The sequence below is a fragment of the Globicephala melas genome, chromosome 16 (assembly GCF_963455315.2).
Source record: "Globicephala melas chromosome 16, mGloMel1.2, whole genome shotgun sequence".
NCBI classification, from domain to species: Eukaryota; Metazoa; Chordata; class Mammalia; order Artiodactyla; family Delphinidae; genus Globicephala; species Globicephala melas.
Window position 1 is genome coordinate 55,448,021 of NC_083329.1, and position 21,136 is coordinate 55,469,156.

At 47.6% G+C, this 21,136-nt stretch overlaps 1 protein-coding gene across 25 annotated transcripts in view; it reads left to right on the plus strand.

Moving 5' to 3' along the window:
- Window positions 1-21,136, plus strand: part of KCNMA1 (potassium calcium-activated channel subfamily M alpha 1) — a 741,810-nt gene that overhangs the window by 221,093 nt on the left and 499,581 nt on the right. For all 25 annotated transcript variants that reach the window (XM_060286620.1, XM_060286605.1, XM_060286606.1 and 22 more), the window contains exon 2: window positions 172-333. In XM_060286620.1, the coding sequence (XP_060142603.1) occupies window positions 172-333 (162 nt within the window). The remainder of the gene's footprint in view (window positions 1-171; window positions 334-21,136) is intronic.

A 21,136-nucleotide genomic window follows, 5' to 3' on the forward strand; every position in this document is an offset into this window, starting at 1 on the left:
AGATTAAAAAAAACAATCAAAGCCATAATCCGTCCTTCTTCTCAACCCCTGTACCTTCAAGCCAGTGCCCACCTCAGCGGGGGCCCGTCTAGCTTTGATTCTTTTGGGTAGGTTGTGTTTTTTAAATCCACTTGGTGGCTACGTCTCAACCCTTGTTCTCTCTGTTGCCAGGAGGCCCAGAAGATTAACAATGGCTCAAGCCAGGCGGACGGCACTCTCAAGCCAGTGGACGAAAAAGAGGAGGCGGTGGCAGCCGAGGTCGGCTGGATGACCTCCGTGAAAGACTGGGCGGGGGTGATGATATCTGCCCAGACGCTGACCGGCAGAGTCCTGGTGAGTCCCCAGCTCCCTCCTCACACGAGGAAGTCTGCTCTCTGGTCCGTGATCTCTCTGTTCATGGGGATGTGATGTTTCGCCACGTCTTCTCCAGGCCATTGGCTATTGGGAGGTGGTGAAGGGCGAGGGCTTACGTGGTCATATGGTCGTGGGGGGGTCTTGGTGCACAGCTGAGCCAGCGATGTGTGGGGCATTTGCAGAGTGGGCCACTGTTTGGGGCAGAGGGGGTCTGTTGGAGAGGATGTAGAGCATTTCCTCTGCTAGCGGAAGAGGTGTGCACGTGCACACACACAGTGCACACACAGACACACACGTGCACGCTTGACGGTCTTGGAGAGGAGAAAGGATCAAAGAAACGTGTGCTCAGGATTCTGCAGAGGCTCCATAAATGACGGAATCCGGGGGGTGGGGTGGGGTGGGGTGGGGTGGGGTGGGGTGGGGTGTGTGTGTGTGTGTGTGTGTGTGTGTGTGTGTTGGCCTTCTGAGAATGTTACTGTTGTCCTCTGGCCTCCAGAGTTTTCTAGTCTCCTGCCCTGTGTGATCAGGGTCCTGCTCCTGGTAGAAATCCTCAATCATGCTGGTGGTGAAACTCGTGGGCAGCCCACCTGAGACTCCTGGCCCTGTGCTTGGAGCGTTGCTCCTGTGACCTTGCTTCTGAGGAGGCTGTCTCCTAGCCCACCTGCAGCCCAGGCTCGTCCTGCCCCTCCTCTGTGCGTTTCCCACATTCTCTCTGATCTGCTTGTGTGGGGCTTGGCTTCACTGACGGGCCTCCTGAGCTCCTGCTTCTTGGCAAGGATTGTGGGTGGTACAAGCCTGTAGTGACCAACCATCCCTGTTTACCTGGGGGGCCTGGGACATGGTTCTTTGGGTGCAAAGACTGGGAAAGTTGGGGGCGAACAGGCACGAGTCAGTCACCCTGGTCAGGCCAGGCTCCTGCCGTAGGTGGGCTCCTTCCCTGGGTAGCCCTGCCCACCAGCTTTCTTGAGTCTGATCAGAGTCAAGAGTTTCCCTGAGAAGGATGTCGCATTCCAAATAACTTGTCGTGATTCGGGAAGCTGTTTTGTATGGGCTGCCCTTCCTGGACCTGATGCTGGGGCACGGTCACGAGTCATTTGGCTCAGAGGTAGAATGAATGGGGGTTTCCAGATGGTTGGGGGGATCAGAGATCAGGCAGGGAAGCTGGAAGATAGATGCCATCGCTCTTGATGTTTCATGGCAAAAACTCAGTGGAAGGTGACCATAGATGTTGGGAGATGGTGAAATTTCACCGATCAGAAGCCTCCTTGGGGGAAACTCCACATTATGTTTGGGATAAATATCTCACAAACTGCTTGAGGGAAGGAGTAAGTCACTGAATGTCATGCTTGAGTCACAAAGGTGGTGGCCTAAGAGCCTTCAAGGAGAACAGGGCTCTGTTAACTGAGGGACCAGTGGGAGCTGCGCCTTCTGAAGAATCTGGGTATGAAGCCCTGGCTGATGGTAATTGGTGGCAACATCGAAAGCGGAGCAACTTAAAGCTGGGATTTGGGAAAGGAGGAGAGAGAAAGTGCTGAGGCCAGTTGCTGTGTGGAGGAAGACGGAGGGGGACAGTCTGGGTCAGTGGGATCCACGAGAGACTGGGCAGCCCTGAGTGTCTCATGAGGAATTGAAGGTGGCTAGTCGTGGGCTGTGCTGTGTGACCACCACCCTCATCCCCCCTCCAGAGCCTTCTGTAAAGTCCCTGTTGCTTTTTCACACTTGTGTGTGAGTGGATTCTGTGTGGAAAACTTAAGGAGGTTGAATTCTGGGTCTGGGCATTCACGTGGGATGAAAGAGAGGCAGTGCATTCTCTGTGTACGGCGGTGATGGATGGGAAACAGCAGACAGTTTGGTTGTACACATGTGCTGCCTGGTGCTTCCCTGTGGCCACCGAGGACCATTCTGATTATCTTCATCAACATCATCTAAGAGATACATCTAAGAGATACTGAACACCAACTCTGGGCCAGGTGCTTTTTCATCCCCGTGAAAAACAAGGCATGATCCTGATTCCGTTGCACCGTGGATGGAAGCTATTGAAGGAATGTCTGGAGGAGAAATGCTACGAATACACACATTGCGTGTGAGTGTGTGGTGGGGAGGCTGAGTGGGGGGAAGAAGGGGGTCAAGAAAGCCTTCACAGGGCTTCATGGGGAGAAAGCCTTTGAGCTGAAACTTCCATTTCAAGATGAACCGAACACATTTGATGATAGAGATGATATCAAAAATAAAAACATAGCCGAGCTTGAAAGCAAGGGACTACTTAGTGGGCCAGAAGCTGAGAAGAACACCTAATAAAACAGAAGGCATTTGAGTTGAGCTTGGCAATGTGGGTTAGGATCCTGAAAGTCAAAGGAGAGGAAATGATTCCACAGTGGGGGAGCAGCAGGAAAAGTGCATGGTGTGCTGTGGGAATGAGGCCTGGGCTGCCAACACAGAGGCACCTGAGGGGCAGTGAGACTGGGAAAGTGGGCTGGAGACAGCTAGTCAGGTCTTTAAATGCCGAGCTTAAAGACTTTGGACTGAATTTTGCAGGAAAAGGAGATTTTGAGGGAGGGGCATCAAGATTGGTGATGGTGCCGAGAGAAGCACAAATGGGCACAAATGGGCAAGTTAGAGACTAAATTGGTGAGGCAGGAGCTCAGGGATGCTAGGCCGGTTGGGACAGTGAGCTCCTGGGTCAGGACACAACAGGAGAGCATTGCTGCAGTGGACCCGGTGAGGCAAGGCCTGAGCTAGCACCATGCAGTGGAGGCAGGTAGGTGATGTGTGTGATATTTGGAAGTAGAAGCCCCAGGCCATGTGCACCCAGCAGCCACCTGGATACTACCGCTGACGACGACATTATTAAGAGCATCTTGGGAGCCAGGCACTGCGCTAAGCCTATACATTATAATCAGGTTGAAGGGCAAGGACCATGTTGTATTTGTTGTGTATCTCCCATTTTGCTGTTGTGTTGTAGGGGTTCGTGACGAGGAAGCCACAAAGCCAGTCTTATCAGTGAATTCATGTCCATTTTACAGTTGAGAAAACCGAGGCCTAGGAAGGGCAGTGAAGTGACAGAACGAGGCTCGTACCTGCAGGCCTCCAGACTCCCCGTCCAGTGGTCTTCCCGTGTCGTTACTTCCCGTTTGAAGATAATACCTTCTTTTTGAAGCCCCTGTCAGCTCTTGCTATGGCTATGACCTTTTGACATTACTGTCTCTGAGCCAATTAGGTCCTGAGGCTGCTTGACCTGATCCTTTTAACATTTGTGTGGACAAGCATGGTGCACCCAGGCCTCCTTGCCTGGGATTGCCCATGAGGCTAGCTGCTCTCCGAAGGTCTCCTTGGGGAAAATGCTGCTTGGACTGCTCTGGTGCACTCAGGATGGAGCAGTCCCACTGCCCAGACAGCAGGCAGCTCAGAGTTCAGGCGGTACCTTCAGAACAGGCCTCTCCTTTAGAGAAGGCAGGTCCTTGCTCTGAGCAAGGAACAGATTTCATATTGCAGTCTCCATGCTCAAGGGAAAGTACCTCTGCCTGTTCAGAACTGAAAGCTGTGTTTGTCCTGAACTGCCCCAGTGTTTATCCTTGCAACAGTGGGACTCAGGCGAGACTAGACACCAGCTGTGCGGTTTCCCTTTTCCATGTTTAATGTGCTTTCCTTGACGCACAGCTCAGGAGCTTGGGCCCTCCACATCTGGGCCCCTTTCTCACCTGTCTCATTGTCACAGGTGAGAGTTTCAGAACCAGGGCATGGTGGGTAAGGCCCAGCTGGGGAAGGATTCACCAAGACAACCTCAGCGTATCAGTAGATTCACTGGTTGTCCAGGATCTCTCAGATGAGCACGTCATTCATTCAGGAAGCACTTCTTTCTCACCTGCACCAGGCGCTATTCCAGGCGCTGGGCACAGGACAGTGAGCACCTGAGATCCAGGGTGTGAGTTATTTACGTTGATAAGCTAGATAAAAAGTTGTAGAGCTCAGTGTAAACAGTGACAAGTGCGCGTCACCATTTGCAGGTGCTTTTAATAGTTAACACTTGGAGCTTCATCATCAAAGTGAGAAACAGTCCTTGACCAGTTCGCAGAATATCCTGTCTTTGTCTTGTCTCTCTCTCTCCTCGGCACTCAGGCTTAGCTTTACAAAAACAGCAGTACTGCGTAGGGCCTTCTCTAGGAGCGATGGCTGAGGGATTCTGTGTCAAAGTGCACCCCCAAACTGTCAAGGATTACTGCTTCCCTTATCTTTTTGTAAAAGTAAAAATATTTATTATTTTCTGATTCTAAAGTTGGTGTGTGCTGAATTCGAAATTTGGGATACCAAATTTTGATCAGTTTGATCATTTGATATACCAAAGGATGGTCACTTCCACTTTGGGATTTGGAGTTGGTCCACAGTGAGGGACATTTCAGTATTGCAGTGAATGCCATTGAGATGCCTCCCAGCTGTTTGGGTGTTGCTGGGGACTTGGTTCACTACATCTCACGTTATCTGCTTATGCACAGACGTGGGTAAGTGCTTCGTGCCAGGATTGCTGTGGTCGTCCTGGTGAACCTCCAGTGAACAATCTAAATTGGGAAAGGGATCCTGGCCCTTTTTCTGTAGTGGCTGCTGGGAGCCAAGTTTGTGGCCCATTGAAACTACACAGCATCTCAGGGTTTGCCTTCTGTGTATTCACAGCCTCCCGGCTTTGTCTTCAAGTGTATCCTCTCATTTCCCTTTTGCCTCCTATTTGAACTTTACACGTGTGTGGTTATATGCTCCATAGAGCTTTGTGAGCTGAATGGAATCTTTCTAAGTAAGGCAGTACAGGCAGACCTCGGAGATGCTGCAGGCTCGGTTCCAGACCACTGCAATAAAGCGAGTATCACAACAGAGCAAGTCATACGAATTTCTTGGTTTCCTGGTGCATATAAAAATTATGTTTACACTATACTGGAGTCTGTTAACTGTGCAGTAGCATTATGTTTTTAAAAAACACTGTACATACCTTAATTAAAAAATACTTTATTACTAAAACATGCTAATTATCATCTGAGCCTTGAGCGAGTCATTTACTAACATCAAAAGATCATTGATCACAGGTCATCATAAGACATGATGAAAAAGTTTGAAATATTGCGAGAATTACCAAAATGTGACACAAAGGCATGAAGTGAGCAAATGCTGTTGGAAAAATGGCAGCTACAGACTTGCTTGAGGCGAGGTTGCCACAAACCTTCAATTTATAAAAACAAACAAAAACAAAAAACACAGTATCTACGAAGTGCAATACAGCGAGTTATGCCTGGATATATAAATAAAAAGGGCAAGAAGCACACAGAGTGGGCTTTTGTATTGTTTGGTTGTACTTTATAGGCCAAAACTAATATTAGAGATAGTCTAGTTCAGGGTTAAGTTTTTCTGTAATGGGCCAGATAGTAAGTATTTTAGGCTTTGCAGGCCATAGAGACTCTGTCACAACTATTTCACTCTGCCATTGTAGTTTGAAAGCAGCGCAGACAATACATGGGTGTGAGTGTGTTCCAGTAAAACTTTATTTATAAAAACAGGTGGTGGGCTAGATTTGTTTCATGGGCCATAGTTTACGATTCTTGGTCTAGTTCAACTCCTTATTTTATAAACTAAGAAACTGAGAGGCAGAAATTGAAAGAAAAATTTTAGGAAGTGATTTCCTAAGACAGTATAGTATAAGAGTGACACTGCTAGTGAACCCATTTATAATGGGGAAATTTATGGACATACAGATACATACAGATAAATACAGGCACACACACACTCATACCATCTCCATTAGCCCCTTGTTTCTGAATATTCTTATTAATTTCCACATTAATCTCAGAGTGACTGTCTCCTTAAAAAAACTATGTATTGTGGACAAGCATGACCTCACCTCCAGGTGTGAGCAAAGTCTGTAAATGGCTGGGCTGTGTAGCTGCTCAGCCCCTGTACAGATTCAGTCTTTTGTGCTCACGTCAAAGACTGGTCTTGCCAATATAGCTGTCAGCTCCCTGAGCAAAGATAGAGCCTTTAGAATGACTCTTTTTTGCTTATTTTCCTCATATTCCCGTGCTACTACATTTAAATATTGCTCCAGGAAACATGCACATCTACTCCAGGAACTGAAAATATATGCTACTTGCTTTACTGTCTGGGGGATGATTTGTTGAAATAAGGAGGAAGAAAAATGCCAGTCTTTCCCTTTATCTTCCTAAATACACTGCATGTGTGGCATTTTATATTAACATAGTATGCATAGCCTGGACCGTTCTATCCTTATCTCCTAGGGCCCCAAAGAAAATATGTAACAAGTACGCCTTTCAAAGAGAAATAATCCTATTCGTTTAATAGAGTTAAACAGATATGTTCACTGCTGTGCTGTTTGCACCTGAAATTGGACAAGTTGAACAAAATGGAGGGCACATGGGCACAGCTTAACCACATAGGTGACATCATTGACTTTGTTTCTCTCTTTAGGTGCCTCCTGGTGCTGGTGACAGTTCTCATTAGCATCCTCTACTTTTTGTTTTCAGTGGTGCCTGGTTGCAAATTCACACATACCTCACATTTCCATCTCACTCTCTCTTCCTCACCTCTGCTCCCTTCCCTTCCCCCTCCCTTTTTTTTTTTACATTTTAGGCAAATCTACATAAAATGTCTATATCCCCTGCAGATGATGATGCCCTATGTAGCAGAAAGATCATAGGTTGCATGGGCCTGTATTTTTACTAAGAATGCCTCTATAGTGAACAGGTAGATCCTGCTTTATGTGCAGTTGGGAATAAATTTGAGATCGTTTGAGTTTATTTGAACTCTCCTAAGTGAGACTTCTTTTAAAGGAACCGAGTGGTAATCCACCCCCTCCCAGGACTTAATAATGGCTCTTCATTTTATCCTGTGCATAAATAGAGTTTATATTTGGGGTATGAATCAGTAAATCAAAGAAGGTATGCTTTATTTATATTATTAAACGTGAAAGTTTGTCTTTGATGAAAGGCGCACTAGATTGCACTAGATTTGTTACCTGGGACCCAGCATCATGGAGTGAGAAAACGAGTCAGAGAAGTCACTTGAATTCAACTGGAACCCATGGTAGGTAGTGAGCTGCCTGTCACTGGAGATGGTCAAAGAGAGGCAGGATCTCATTTGGTGGCGCCGTTGCTGACGGTTGGTCAGACTTCATCCTCATGGCTTTAGTTGGATTATTCAGAAAACTAAGATGTCAGAGACGCTCCAGAACAAAAATGCTTACCTGGAAGTTGAACAGACTGTTTCTCATCCCCATTTTGAGATTGTCCAGTGTGTATCAGCGTGTGAGTCTTGAAGAAGTCCTGCAGTAAGAAAGCAGAAAGACTTTGGCCCAGCATTTCCCACTCCTGTTTTACCATGGAACCCTTTCCCCATGAAACATCTGTGGGCATCACAAAGGACACACTTTGGGAAACATTTAACCAGCCCAGGGATTGTCAAACTGTAACCCATGGGCCAAATCTGGCTCGCTGCCTGTATTATACAGCTCACAAGCTCAGGATGGTTTTTACATTTTTAAATGTTTTTTTAAAATAATCTAAAGCATGTTCTCTGATATGTGAAAATTATGTGAAATCAAATTTCAGTGTTCACAAACACAGTTTCATTGGGCCGCAGCCATGCTCTCATTTACATATTGTCTGTGGCTGCTTTTGCAATGCACTACGGCAGCAGAATTGAGTAGTATCCACAGAGTCCAAAATATGCCGCCCCAAAATAGTCACTGTGTGGTCCTGAAACAGAACGCATTTGCCAGCTCCCAATCCGGATCTTCACGTTCCCCTTCCGCTCTGTGACTGGCCAGTGTAAGTGGCCAACAGGACTTGTTCCCATGATTCAAGGCAGTGGATAAAATGTACCATCTAGCCCCTTCTTACGGAGACCCTCTACATTTACTTCCACAAGCTCAACTAAATGATACGGTAGAGATGGGGACACAGAGGCCAGAGCCAGGTGGCCCCCCAAATTCCACAGCTGGCTCAGCATAGGAATTTCCCCTTCCCAAGGTCAGTGGAATGTGTCTGGGAATTCTCTAGCAGGGTCACTTTCTGTCTCCCCCTCCACCTGCCTGCGTCCCCTGCAGTCAGTGTCCCCCAGGCCCCGCCCGGTAGCCCAGCGTCTAGTGCCTACCATGGAAGACACCCCTGATCCAGACCTGCAGGCCAGGTGCCTCAGCCATGCCAGCTGCCGGACTGTGCTTCCGGTCTGCAGGCCATATGCTCTGTGTGCCAGCTTCTCCAGCATATTCTGTGAAGAGCAGCTGTTAATTTTACTAGCTGGTGGGTTGGCTTCTCTGGCCTCCCGCCGTGAGAATGAAGGAGAGTTTCAGAAGTCAATCCCCGCAGAGTTCTGGAGAGAGGAAGAGCCTCCTGGCACAGGAGAACCTTGCTTCGTCCCGGCTGTTCATCCCTGGCTCCCACGGCCTCTGGTGGCAAGTATGGGGTTGGCCAGGTCAACCCCCTACTCAGGCTGCTGCTGCTTCTCTCCTCTGGGGAGTTTGCTGGGAGTGGGTGTCTGTTTTGTTCTTCTGTCTCATCCATTTGTTTCCTTATCCATCTGTGGCCACTCGTCCATCCAACCCCCATAACTTCATTGGTGTTCCCTGGCACACAGAACTGAATGTAGCACCCGGTCAGTGGGTGCCTGATGAATAAGGCAGGACCCCCAGGACTTTCCCTTGTCTCTGTTCACTCTGTTTCAGCTTCTCTGTCTGGGCTGGGAGATAAGAGTCCTGCCCATGGCTGATCCAGCGTCATCTGAATTGGGGATTTTAGTCTTTTGCTCTCCATCTGGTCTGGTGTCTCATTTGATTGGAACCAACAAGAAGGATAGATGGAGCACTTAGCATCCCCAGATTGCCAGCTCCTGCTTTTCCTCTCTCCCTGGGACGTGCATCCTTGGGAAGGGATGCCTTGGCCCGTGGAGGGCTGCTGTGTGTGGTACGGCAGGGCAGTTAGGAACCCAGCTTCTACAGTCATTCTGCTGAATCCCACCTCTACCACTCTGTAGGGCTTTTCCTCTGGGCTAGTTGCTTCATTTTGGTGCCTCAGTTTCCTCCTGTGTTGAATGAGCATAATAACAATTCCTCCCTTTTAATGTCGTTAGGAGGAGTTGATTCATCAACACATATGAAGTGTTCAGAATAGTGCCTGTTACGTGGTTAGCGCTTAATAAACATTTGTTGTTATTACTTTTGTTATTATTGAGTGAGCCTAGTCACCGTGTCATGGAGGAAACGTGCTGGTATGGAGACACACAGGGGTAGGGAGTGGAGGATAAACCCTTTCCTGTGGCAGGGATGGAGCAGCCCTTAGACCTCCCCAAACCTCAGATGTCGTCTCAGAGTGCTGAGCTACCGCTGGGCGTGGCCATCTGAAAGGGGTCTGAGTATCCCAGGATCCAGGTTTGGGTCCAGCCAGCTGATGATGTTTGGGCCATGCACACAATTCAGGCTCTGCCGTTTCTGAAGCTGGCTCTTACCATTGTCCAGTCGGCCGGGAAATTCTCACTGCATATAGCTGTCGTGAGCTGGCGGGGCCGGAGGGCTGGCTGGGCTTTCCCTGGGAGCTGTACATTGTAGGCACGTGTGTCACAGGAAACACCCTGGCAGTACGACAGATGAATCTTGTGGAAAGAGGGTCAAGTGTACTCACTCTGGTTCCCGTATCCAGTCATCCCTGGATGTGGGGTGAGACTGACAAACACAGGGCTGGCTTCAGAGGGCACGTCAGCACCCTCTGATGTGGGGAGATGTCTTTAATGTCCGTTCTGGCAGGCAGCAACCACAAATCCGTTGGAAGGATGCAAGGAAGTGCGTTAAGTCACCGGAAGATAAGGACACAGGTTCTACTGTACGTGCCAGGCGTCTCCTCTGAGCCATTCATCCGTTTCTTCAGACATTCCTGGAGCACCTGCGAGGTGTCAGACGCTATTCAAGTCACTGGACACATATTGGTTCTTCTAGCGAAATCTGTAAAGTGAAATCATCCCAGGTGTTGAAAGTGAAAATGTTACGTTGCATTTTGCTACAGTGCTTCTGGGTGGCAAGGTTTTTGAAGTAGTTTGGTGATAAATCAGAGTCTGTGATCTCTCCATCCATCCTTGGACAGGCCTGGGGGCCCAGGTCTTCTAATCCTGATCATATATCCTGTGTCTTCCTGCTATTGGACACAAGGGACCTGAGTTTAACATTATATGACTAATGTTAAACTAACTCTCTCCCTCCCTCCCTCCCTCCCTCCCTCGCCCTCCCTCTCCCAGCCAGTAAAAGCTGGTGCCCCCTGGAGGCTTTGTAGGAAACGGAACACCTATATTTGGAGCCCACCATCTTGGGCTGGGACACTTTTCTCGCCTAGCTTTTCCCCCGGGGCCTTCGGGGAACGCTGATGGTTTAGCAGCCCCTATTTGTCAGAAAAACATCCTTGTGGACTGAGACTCTCCTTGGAGCCTCCACTTCAGCTGTGAAGAAGTTTGTTTAACAGGGAGACTCAAAAACAGATGATGATGATGATGACAAAGTTACCAGCCATTGTCGTTGCCGGGAAGCACGTGCTTGGAAAGTCACACTTGGGACCACAGGCGAGCTGATGCTTCCAAGTTTATTTACTAGGCCATGTTTAGGAGGAGGCAGACTGACTCGTGCCTCCAGGCCCCAAACACCCCAAATTCGTACACTAAAAGCCTCATTTTTAGGTACAGAATGAGGCTTTTTCCAGAAAAACAACTACTTGAGGAGAATGACAACAACAGAAATCCACCATTTGCCCTAAAAATTTTATTGCAGAAAATGTTCCCGTGTGTTTGAGTAGTGAGGGAACTAGGACAGGACATTTGCTTCTCTGTCTTTCTTTAGGAAATTAGGGCACTTGAAAACTCAATTAAATGCACCCAGGCCTCTTAAGCACCAGGGCTATCTTTCTGCTCGTCTAATTAATTGTAGTTCATAGAATTGGCCCCGTGCTGACATGGAAGGCACAACAAAGCTGAGGATCCAGGGGCCTGAGTGGAAGCTTGGTTCCTGCTTCACAAGCCTCTGGGGACACAGATCTTTCCTGAGGACATGCGGGTTACCTGTAAACTGTACGTGCCTCCTTCCGGGGCAAGCAGACCTCTGGGCCTTCCTCGTTTGTTGGAGGTGGGTTAATCGGGACAGTATAAATGGACTGGGCATATGCTGCTTTCTTGTACCTGTAGAGAAGCCAGGATCCAGAGAATTAATTTGAAGGGTTGAGAAACCATCACCTTCCCAGACTGCTTTAGTGAAGAGGCTGAATTTTGATCTTTTCCCCATTTTTCTCTTTTCAGCATTTTTTTCTCCCTTCATTTCTTGGTGGCTCTTGAGGAAGCAGCTGTCCTAAGGGAAACAGGGAGCCGCTCATCGAAAGGGAGAGAGGAAGACAAGGCCCTGTTCCCACATCAGCCTCCCTCAAATTTTGGCTTTGCTTACACTAAAAATAGCTTGAAACGGAGGCCAAGTGACAAAAAAGGGGCATTTCACAGGGCAGAGGCTGCCGGCTCCCTGGCGGCCACATGAGGCTGCTGGGCGTGTTAGCCTCTGGGCCCCAACTTGCACAGGAAGGCGAGGGGTGTGGAATCCCATTGGGAGGGGGCCAGACCATTCTTCTTCTGTGTCATGCGAGATCTATCTGGAGTTAATTCTACTAGTCGGGCACTCAACCTTCTGCCTGGGCTTATGGCCCAGGGGTGACAAATAACTTCCTGTGAAGGGGGAGTGGCTGATTGCAGGGGCTGCTTAATTCCACAGACCCCTGCGTGGGCTCCCGGGGAAGCTGCCATGAGGCAGGCGGTTTGGTTTCTTGGTCATCTTCGACCTCTGCAGGAAGAAAACTTAGATCATCAGAAAGAAGGAAAGGAGTTTACTCACCTAGCTTCACACAGTGTGTCAGTCTGGGCCTTGGGGATTGGTGATGGCGTTCGAGATCAATTTGGGATATGAGAGCAGAGGTGACCATTGCTTCCTTTCATCTGAGAAACCGTGATCTGCAGAAAACTGTGGGTTTTTTTCTTTAATAATGTTTTTTTAAATTTTTATTTTTTGGCTGCATTGGGCCTTCGTTGCTGTGTGCGGGCTTTCTCTAGTTGTGGCGAGTGGGGACTACTCTTCATTGTGGTGCTCAGGCTTCTCATTGCGGTGGCTTCTCCTGTTGTGGAGCATGGGCTCTAGGCGCACTGGCTTCAGTAGTTGTGGCACGCGGGCTCAGTAGTTGTGACTCGTGGCCTCTAGAGCATAGTCTCAGTAGTTGTGGCACACGGGCTTAGTTGCTCCACAGCATGTGGGATCTTCCCGGATCAGGGATCGAACCCATGCCCCCTGCATTGGCAGGCGGATTCTTAACCACTGCTCCACCAGGGAAGTCCCAGAAAACTGCATTCTTAATCCGGGCTCTGTCGTGACATTTCTGGTGACCTTGTACAAGTCCATTCCCTTTTAAGGTTTTGATGTGTCTGTGGATAAAACGAGGGAGTAGCAATAGTCTGTTCCCTTGAGTCCAGAATGTTTCTGTGTTTTCTCATTCCCTCTACTGTCCTTCAGTCAGCAAAGGCAGCAAGGGTCTATCTCAGACCTGTGGTGCCCTTGGCAATGTGCTAGGCACTGGGAGAGCTGCAAAAGGAGAAAGAATAGTTCTTTCTCAGCAGCCAGAGCACCTGGAGAGATGCAGGAAATAGTCAAGGACCGATCCTGCCTGGCCCTCCCCTGGCTTTGCGTTTCATTTAAAATAAAAACATAAACTCTCCTTGTGTCATTAGGCCTCTGCCTGTCCTTTGTCTCCTGTGATTCTTTTCCTCCTGGACTCCTTTCCAGGTGCATCTCCATATGCAGAGAAGGGAAGCATCTGGCAGCAGGAGCAGGGCCTGTAACCATGGAGTTGAGCAGGAGGAAGGGTGCCTTAGGAGGAGGGGTCACATCCTAAAGGGCCAGTTCCTCCCTGGAGAAGTTGGCTTCTTTTAAATCATTTCAGTCTTGGATGCCCCTCCTTGAGCCATCTTCAGATAGTCAGAAACCTCTGAAGGGATCACATTCTGACTTGGTAACCCCACTGGCACCAGAATCGACTTGAAGAGCCTTCTTTCCCATTGAGTAGCCTCTGCTTGGGGCGACCCTGGTTGAGATATGGCCTCTGTCCTTTGCTGTTTGCATCACTTTGATGGAAGTGCTGTTGGAGAAAGTCTCGGAGTTCTTGCAAAGTCTGTTCCTCTTCTGGTCAGAAGGAGCTCCATCTCTTCGTACCTGTAAACATTTCATAAGAGGCACGTTTATTTAAAATAGGGACTGGCAGAGGCCCCCAGGAGGGGTTGTGGAGCAAGGAAACGTTACCATGGTAAGAGTCATTTTTTACTTTGGGAGCAAGGTAACTGATGTACCCAGGGGGCCGGTGGGAGCTTCCAGGCTAACCCCCAAATGTACAGCAAAGGTGTGAATACTGTGCGTATTAGTGGGTTTGATGTTGCAGAGTTTCCCCCAAATGAAGCTTTATTTCAGGTGAACTTCTTAGATGAACTTGAAAAACAGCCACAACAAGCCCTCAATTTGCTGCCTATTTCAAGTGTTTCCAGTTTGATGAACGTGATTTAAGCAAAGACTGTCCATATCCTTGGGAGTTAGGACTGAGCCCTTCCTTGAATGCTAAATGACTAAACATCATTGTTTCTTTTATCTGTGCCTGATATGCAAACAAGTAGATTTTTCTGGTGGTTTTTCCTAGAAAGTTTCAGTGCTGAAGCAGATTTTCATAGCTCCCTGGACCAGAGGGAGTTACTGTGCCGGGGACTCAGGGTTCTCTCCAACAGACCAGCCTCGTAGAGGCAGTTCAGCAAACCACCCTTCCAGCCTCGAAAGATCCAATTCTTCTTCCCTGGGTTACGATGGACAGATCCAGATCCAGAGAACAGAAATAGATAAGTAACCCCCTTCTCTTTCATTTAACTCTCTTTTAGACACAGCCTCTGGTGTTAATTATTTCTGCCGTAGATTTTGTCAGCCCTTGAATCCCGGTCCTCTTGCCAGAGGAGGTATATTTTAGAGATGAAAAATGACATGAAAAACAGTCTGCTTTCCTGAAAGGTAATTTTGTGTATGTGAAACAGACACATTAAGCCACTTACAAGTGAGATGTTTGTTCTCGGGGATTTGGAGGAAATCTGAATTTCTAACTCTGGGCTCTTTAATAATTTTCAAAAGAACTGAGGGTAATAAATGTCTTTGAACTTCCCCAGGCTGTCTTTTCTTCAGTCATCTCGAAGCATTTGAAAAGGAAGAGAATTCTCTACCTTGCTGAAATCCGTAAGAGGATAGAGGGGACATTGGCCCCAGGAGGAGCTTTTTAGCAGAATGAGGGAACCTAAGGTAAAGAGGTCTAAGAAGAATGCACAGGGTCACTTTCGGAGCTTCAGACATGGGTTTAATGGAAGGGCCTTCCAGCCAGTTTTTTCCTTCTTAGTCTTGGTTGCTAGGGCTTGGAAAAAAGACCAAGGAGAAAAGGAAAGAGACAGACCTTAGTTAAAGGTATCCATAATGAGAATACGTGTGACATGCAGCATTTTATAGCTGTGGTGTTCAAGGATTAGAAGAGGGATGGTGAATAGGTTCCATCTCCAGGGCCCATTGCGATTAATCAGTAGTGGTTACTGAGGATGCTTTACTGAAGACTCAAGGCTCAGCAACAGAGTAATTGGGGCTACTGCTCTACAGAATGCTGTGATTGATTAGTGATGTCTGCCATGAGCAATGGCTTGGAGGGTGGCAGTACCAGTGTTATTTCTGCCTTATTCTGCCTTAGTTATCTCTGTTCTCGATCATTTTCCCTAAAGTTTACTTTATGGGTGATTTAAGTGAGGCTTGTCCACGGTCAGTCAGTCCCAAGCAGCAAATGGTCAAGAACCCATGTTTCCTGACTCTGTGTAGTATTTGATACCCTGGCTCCATAGATGAGATCTCAGAGGAGCAGCAAGTTGTCAGCTTCCTGGATGAGACTTTTTCTTTTTCTTCATATTGCAGCCTGACTTCAGATTTTTCCATCTGGAGACTTTCTTTAGTGTTTGGAGAAGTGGGAGGGGGTAGATTTCAGATCCACAGTGATCCTACAGACAAACAGAAATGCAAGCACAATTTTCCCATTTATTAGGTCTCCTCTCAAAACCCTTAGCACAGAGCACAGGTCGCTCACAGCCCTCTCTCTGCAAAGCTTTCCCCTCGGCCCACTCCCGGGGTTCCGTCCTCGCCATCTCTGAAGATGCCTTTCTCCACATCCCACTCCCCCTGCACCGTAAAAAGCTTCTGGTGGGGGGCTGTTCTGCCATCATTTCCTCTCTTGCTTCAGAAGCCTCACCTTCTTTTTCTTCCTGTTTTCTCCCTTTATGTTTTATCTCTTCAGGTGTTCATGCTCACATCTTAATGGCTATGCTTGCAAAGATAAACTACATTTTGCCCCTGACCAAAAGCAATTTCTGCCCTGACTTGAACTGAGAAGTCTGTAAGCGTTGCTGGGTGGGAACAGCGGTAGAGTCCTCAGCTTCGTCCTGGGGGCCATAAAAGTTTGCTGAGCTTTTATTGCCTCCATCAAGATGAAAATGGGATTCCAAGCCTTCAAATATGATAGATAAATAATAAGGAAGACTCTAGCTTTTGTCAGAGCAAAGTTCTCTGTACCAGTTTTATGAGTCTACCTAGTATGGCATTCTCTGGCATCTGTTTCGTTCTGATGTAGAAGAGAACCTTCTCTGTGAATTCCTGCAACACTGTGGCTGGATAGAGGATTTCAGACAGTTGGTAGATCTTGGGAGAAGGCTGACACATCATGTTCTTGAGCTATACGTCACCCCCGCACTCCTCGCCCATTCCTCAGTTCTTGCTCCTTCCCTTCTGGTGTGATGGGAATTGGAACAGAAAGCTCCGTTCGCTGTAAGGCCCGGGCTGGGTTGAGATTCTGGGGAGGTGACTGACAGGGCACTGTAACAGACAGGACTGCAGTTTGAGGTACCAGGCTGTCTTTCACCTTTGAGGTGGCTAGGGTTCTTTGTCACGATTGAATTGGCCATCTTGGCTTCAGTAACCAGCTGCATACAAATGGGAAGAGCTCAGCCTACATTTCCAGGCACTGCTTAGGAGAGCCCCATGTTTCACCTTCACAAGCTGCCCCTGTGCCACTCTGGGTGGCTGGGGACGTGTCCAGTGAGTGCTCCCTAGAACTTGTTTCTAATTTGAATGATTTGGTGGGAAACTGATACAGACATCTTACATCATAGCAGTAGCCACGTCCTGTGGATTTGCCCTCCATGCTTCTGCCTCCATTGTCCTGGTTTAGACCCTGTGACCTCTTCCTTGACCCATTATAACAGCTGCTGTGTCACACTCCCCATTTGCTCCATCTCCTCCCTTTAGTCCCCCTTGCATGCCATTGTCAGATGAACTCTCCCTGAAGCCAGCTTTGCTTAGGTTCCCCCATGGCTCAGAGACTTTCAGTGGCATCTCATGCCTGAAGCCCAAACTCCTTATGCAGATGGTCAGAGCTGACCATCATCTGGCCCCCAGTCTCTTTCCATACAGCCTTCCCTCTCTTCTCCAGTGTTCTTGTGTGTTCAAATCCTACTACTCTTTAAGATGCAGTGTGGGGTCTTCCCCTCCTCTGTAACTCACCACTCATACACTATTCACATACACTTGTGCAGGTGACCTGTGTGCCCTATTAAAGGCATCACCCAAGTGGTTAAGAACACTGGCTGTAGAGCCAAGCTGGTCGAACTTGACTTTTGGTCTGCCGTGTACTAATGTAACCCTGGGCCAGTGGCAGTTGTACAGACAGCTCCTATTTTGTAGGATTACTATGAGGATTCAGTGAGCTGATATCTATAAGGTGGTTAGAACAGTAGCTGGCACACACTAAATATTATATAAATTGTTTGTTAAACAAATACAGTAAACGGTAAATACCTTGAGAATAGGAAGCATGTGTTTTTATTTTATTTTATTTTATTTTTTTGCGGTACACGGGCCTCTCACTGTTGCGGCTTCTCCCGCTGCGGAGCACAGGCTCCAGACGCGCAGGCCCAGCGGCCATGGCTCATGGGCCCAGCCGCTCCGCGGCACGCGGCATCCTTCCGGACCAGGGCACGAACCCGTGTGCCCTGCATCGGCAGGCGGACTCTCAACCACTGCGCCACCAGGGAAGCCCGGAAGCATGTATTTTAATATTATAATCCCCTTTGTCTTGCAGTGGGCTAAAATAATCCTGAACCAGATTGCTGTGAGAATGAAATTAAGAGAGGGAAAACACTTCGTCACTTCTTCGTTCAAGTGATATTATTGAGTATCTGGAAGTACCAGGCACTCTGCTAGGTAGTTGTTAATGATCAAAATGGAATGAGATATTGTTTGAATATTCAGGGAGCTCACAGTCTAGGGAAAAAGAGTTGTAAGTCAGTATCTAAAGGCGTTGATTATGACCATATGGAAGACAAGTGACAAACATTATTCTGTTCTCATTGCCATGTTACAGATGAGAGAACCAAGGCACAAAGACTTTTAAAAAACTAATTCTTAATTGAAGTATAGTTGATTTACAAGGATTTTTAAAAATAACTTAGGAAAGACCACACATCCAGTAAGCATCAGAACTGGAATTTAAACCTGGGTTCCTGTGACCTGATGGCCTAGACTCTTGCCGCCGTACCATGGTGCTTCTCATTCATGAATGAGTGAAGGAATGAATGACTGTGTGAAAGAATACATTGGACCGTCCCAAAGACACATGGCTCTGGGAAGAGATCATTCCAGGGATTCGCCTTATAGGAGGAGTTCTCAGTCAGGTTGGAAAGATGGTAAACCCCTGAAGCCGTGACCATTTGTCTAGCCAAGCACTTCCTATGGTGGACAGCTGGAGTGGTTTATTGCTTCCGTTTTGGGGGCCACCTCACCCCTATTGTCTTACCTCGATGCCCTCCAGGCATTTATCTCTGAGGCAAGGATGGTTTTAGTTTCTGTTCCTTTGGGTAATACCCAGGACAAAAGGTGGATATGACGATGGAGAGAACAGGTATGTAGCCATTCCCTCTTTAATGTTTCATCATGATGGGACCATTTGGAAGGTTTCCATAGATTTCCATAGGTACAGGGACAACGCCTCTCCACGGGGCTCTACCTCTCCAAGGTAGAGTCTGGAGTGAGGCTGCCTGGTTTCCATGGCAACCACTGCTTGCCTCAGTCCTGCTCACACACTTCCCGATTTCCACGCAGGCATGTGTTTATTATTGGCTTAACCTGGGAGTGCTCAAGTGGCTATGTAGGTGCCGTCTCCACCCTCACTGCTAAGGTCACCCTCTCAGTTTGGAGATGGACGCACAGGTAGATTGGCCAGAGGCACAAGATTTGCCGCACCAGGAAACGCTCTCCTTTAGGGCCTCGATCTTGTGCTGACGTCATCATGATGATGGCGATTGGGGGTGGGGAAACTTGGAGATGCCCATCTAGAACCATTAGAGTCAGATGCCATGTAGAGTCTTGCAGTGAATGACAGACTGCCCTGGAGAGCTGATGGTGATGTGTGTACCTTTCATAAACGGATGGCTGCTTGTTCTTCCCTGGGGATGCCCGTGGGCTGGCTGAGCCTGCATGGGCTGGAGAAGCTCTGGACATGGCTGTCCAGCGTGGGAGCCACTAACCCCAGGTGGGTATTGATCACTTGAAATATGGCCAGTCCAAATTGAGATATGCTGTAAGTGTAAAATTTAGTACAAAAATTTAGTATGAAGACTGCAAAATATTACTGATACTAATAATTTTTATATTGATTGTATCTGGAAAGGATAATATTTAGGATGATCTAACCAGAACCTAATCTAGGTTAAATAAACTTTTATTAAAATTCACCTGTTTTGGGCTTCCCTGGTGGCGCAGTGGTTGAGAGTCTGCCTGCCGATGCAGGGGACACGGGTTCGTGCCCCGGTCCGGGAAGATCCCACATGCCGCGGAGCGGCTGGGCCCGTGGGCTGTGGCCGCTGGGCATGCGCATCCGGAGCCTGTGCTCCGCAAGGGGAGAGGCCAAAACAGTGAGAGGCCCGCGTACCGCAAAAAAAAAAAAAAAAAAAAGAGAAGAGAGCCTTTCCAGAGGGCTCTTGATGAGAGGATTCCTTTGTGAGGGAAATGAAGGAAGGAAACAGAGGTGATTCTGTGGCTGAACCACGGGCTGAATGAAGACCTGAAATAAGAGAAGTGCTTGTCAAAATCAGAGTCCAGGCTGGGGTTCCTAAGAAGGCTGGTGGGAAAGGGGCTGATCAAGCCGGAGGGCTGAGTGTGGAAGCCCAGAAGGAGATGCAGGGTAGAAAATGAGGAGTGTTCTTCATGTGGGCTATGAGAAGAGGATGGCTCTGAGTATGATGCCTTCAACCTAATGCAGAATTTTCAGGTAAGGCTATAAAATTTCTGAAATACTTTGAAAAAATCTACACACACACATTTCCTTCTTTGTCTCCATCTGAGATGAACTATAACCCCAGCTTATAACAGATGCTAATATCTACTAAAGATTTACTAAGTGCCACATAAGATGCCAGGTATCTTCCTTATATTACCTCTTTAATCCTCAGATCTCTACCATTAAGCGAGTACCATGTTCATCCCCATTCTATGGACCCTGTAGGTGAGGACACTGTGGCATGGGGAAGCTGTCACTTGCCTTAGTAAGTGGCAGCCCTGATAAAAATGCTCACCCATGTAGACCTGAAATGTTTACATGAGAAACGGTAGAGCGTGGTGTTATGGGACAGGAATGAGGAGCTGCTAGCCCTTGAGCTGGATGTAGTCTTGATATGATTTTATCTCATTAAGGAAGTAGTTACCAAGAGGTTACATACCCTTTAACTCCTGTAATTCTAAATCTGTAAGATAGCTTTAAAAGCTTTTAGTGTTAATCTTCCAAAATTAGAGGTTGCTTTATGAAAATTTCTCTTTATTTCTCATTTTACTGTTGTTAAAAATGTGACTCATACAAATATAGAATGTGCACACATCAAAAGTTTCATTTAGCTCCCTAATGAGGGGATCAACAGAATAGCAAAACGGAGTTATAGGTGCTCGGGAAAGAACATTGGAATAGGGTTGCTAGATTAGACATAAAACTAGTTAATGTTTTACAGGGCCATAAAATCATAAACTTTGGGATTATCTTTTCCACTGAACAGAAATAATTTGCATTTCTGCTGGGCAAAACTCCATCCTTGAACATGCAACTTCACAGACTCTGAGCCTTTAATCGAAAGTAAACAACAAATCAAACAAAGGCACTTCCCCATTAAGTTAAATACTCCTTGGGCGGCTGTCAAACAGTGCCCCAGATACGACATTGAAAGGATGCACTGCCTTTCTTGTGCTTTAATCCTGATGATAGAGCCAAGTCTTCTCACCTAACCCACTCCTCCCTCCTCTTTCTGCTATCTGCATGGAGTCTGGGTCCTCTTTACCATTTCCTCATTGGCAAAATGAGGAAGGTAATACCTCCCTTGTGGGCTGGTTCTGCTCATATATGGCTTGGCATTGGGCAGGTACATGGAAGAAGGTCACGTAATCCCAGCACTGGAGGAACATGACATCCACAGGAGAGGCAGACTTGTGCAGATAATTGCACCACCATTTGGCAGTGGCTGGGACAGGCAAGAGCAGAGTGCTGCAGGAGCCTAGACAGAGGAGTTAGTTGGCAGAGGAAGGGAAGAGCAAGGACCAAGCCAGGAATGTTAGGGAATTTCCAAGCCCCATAGA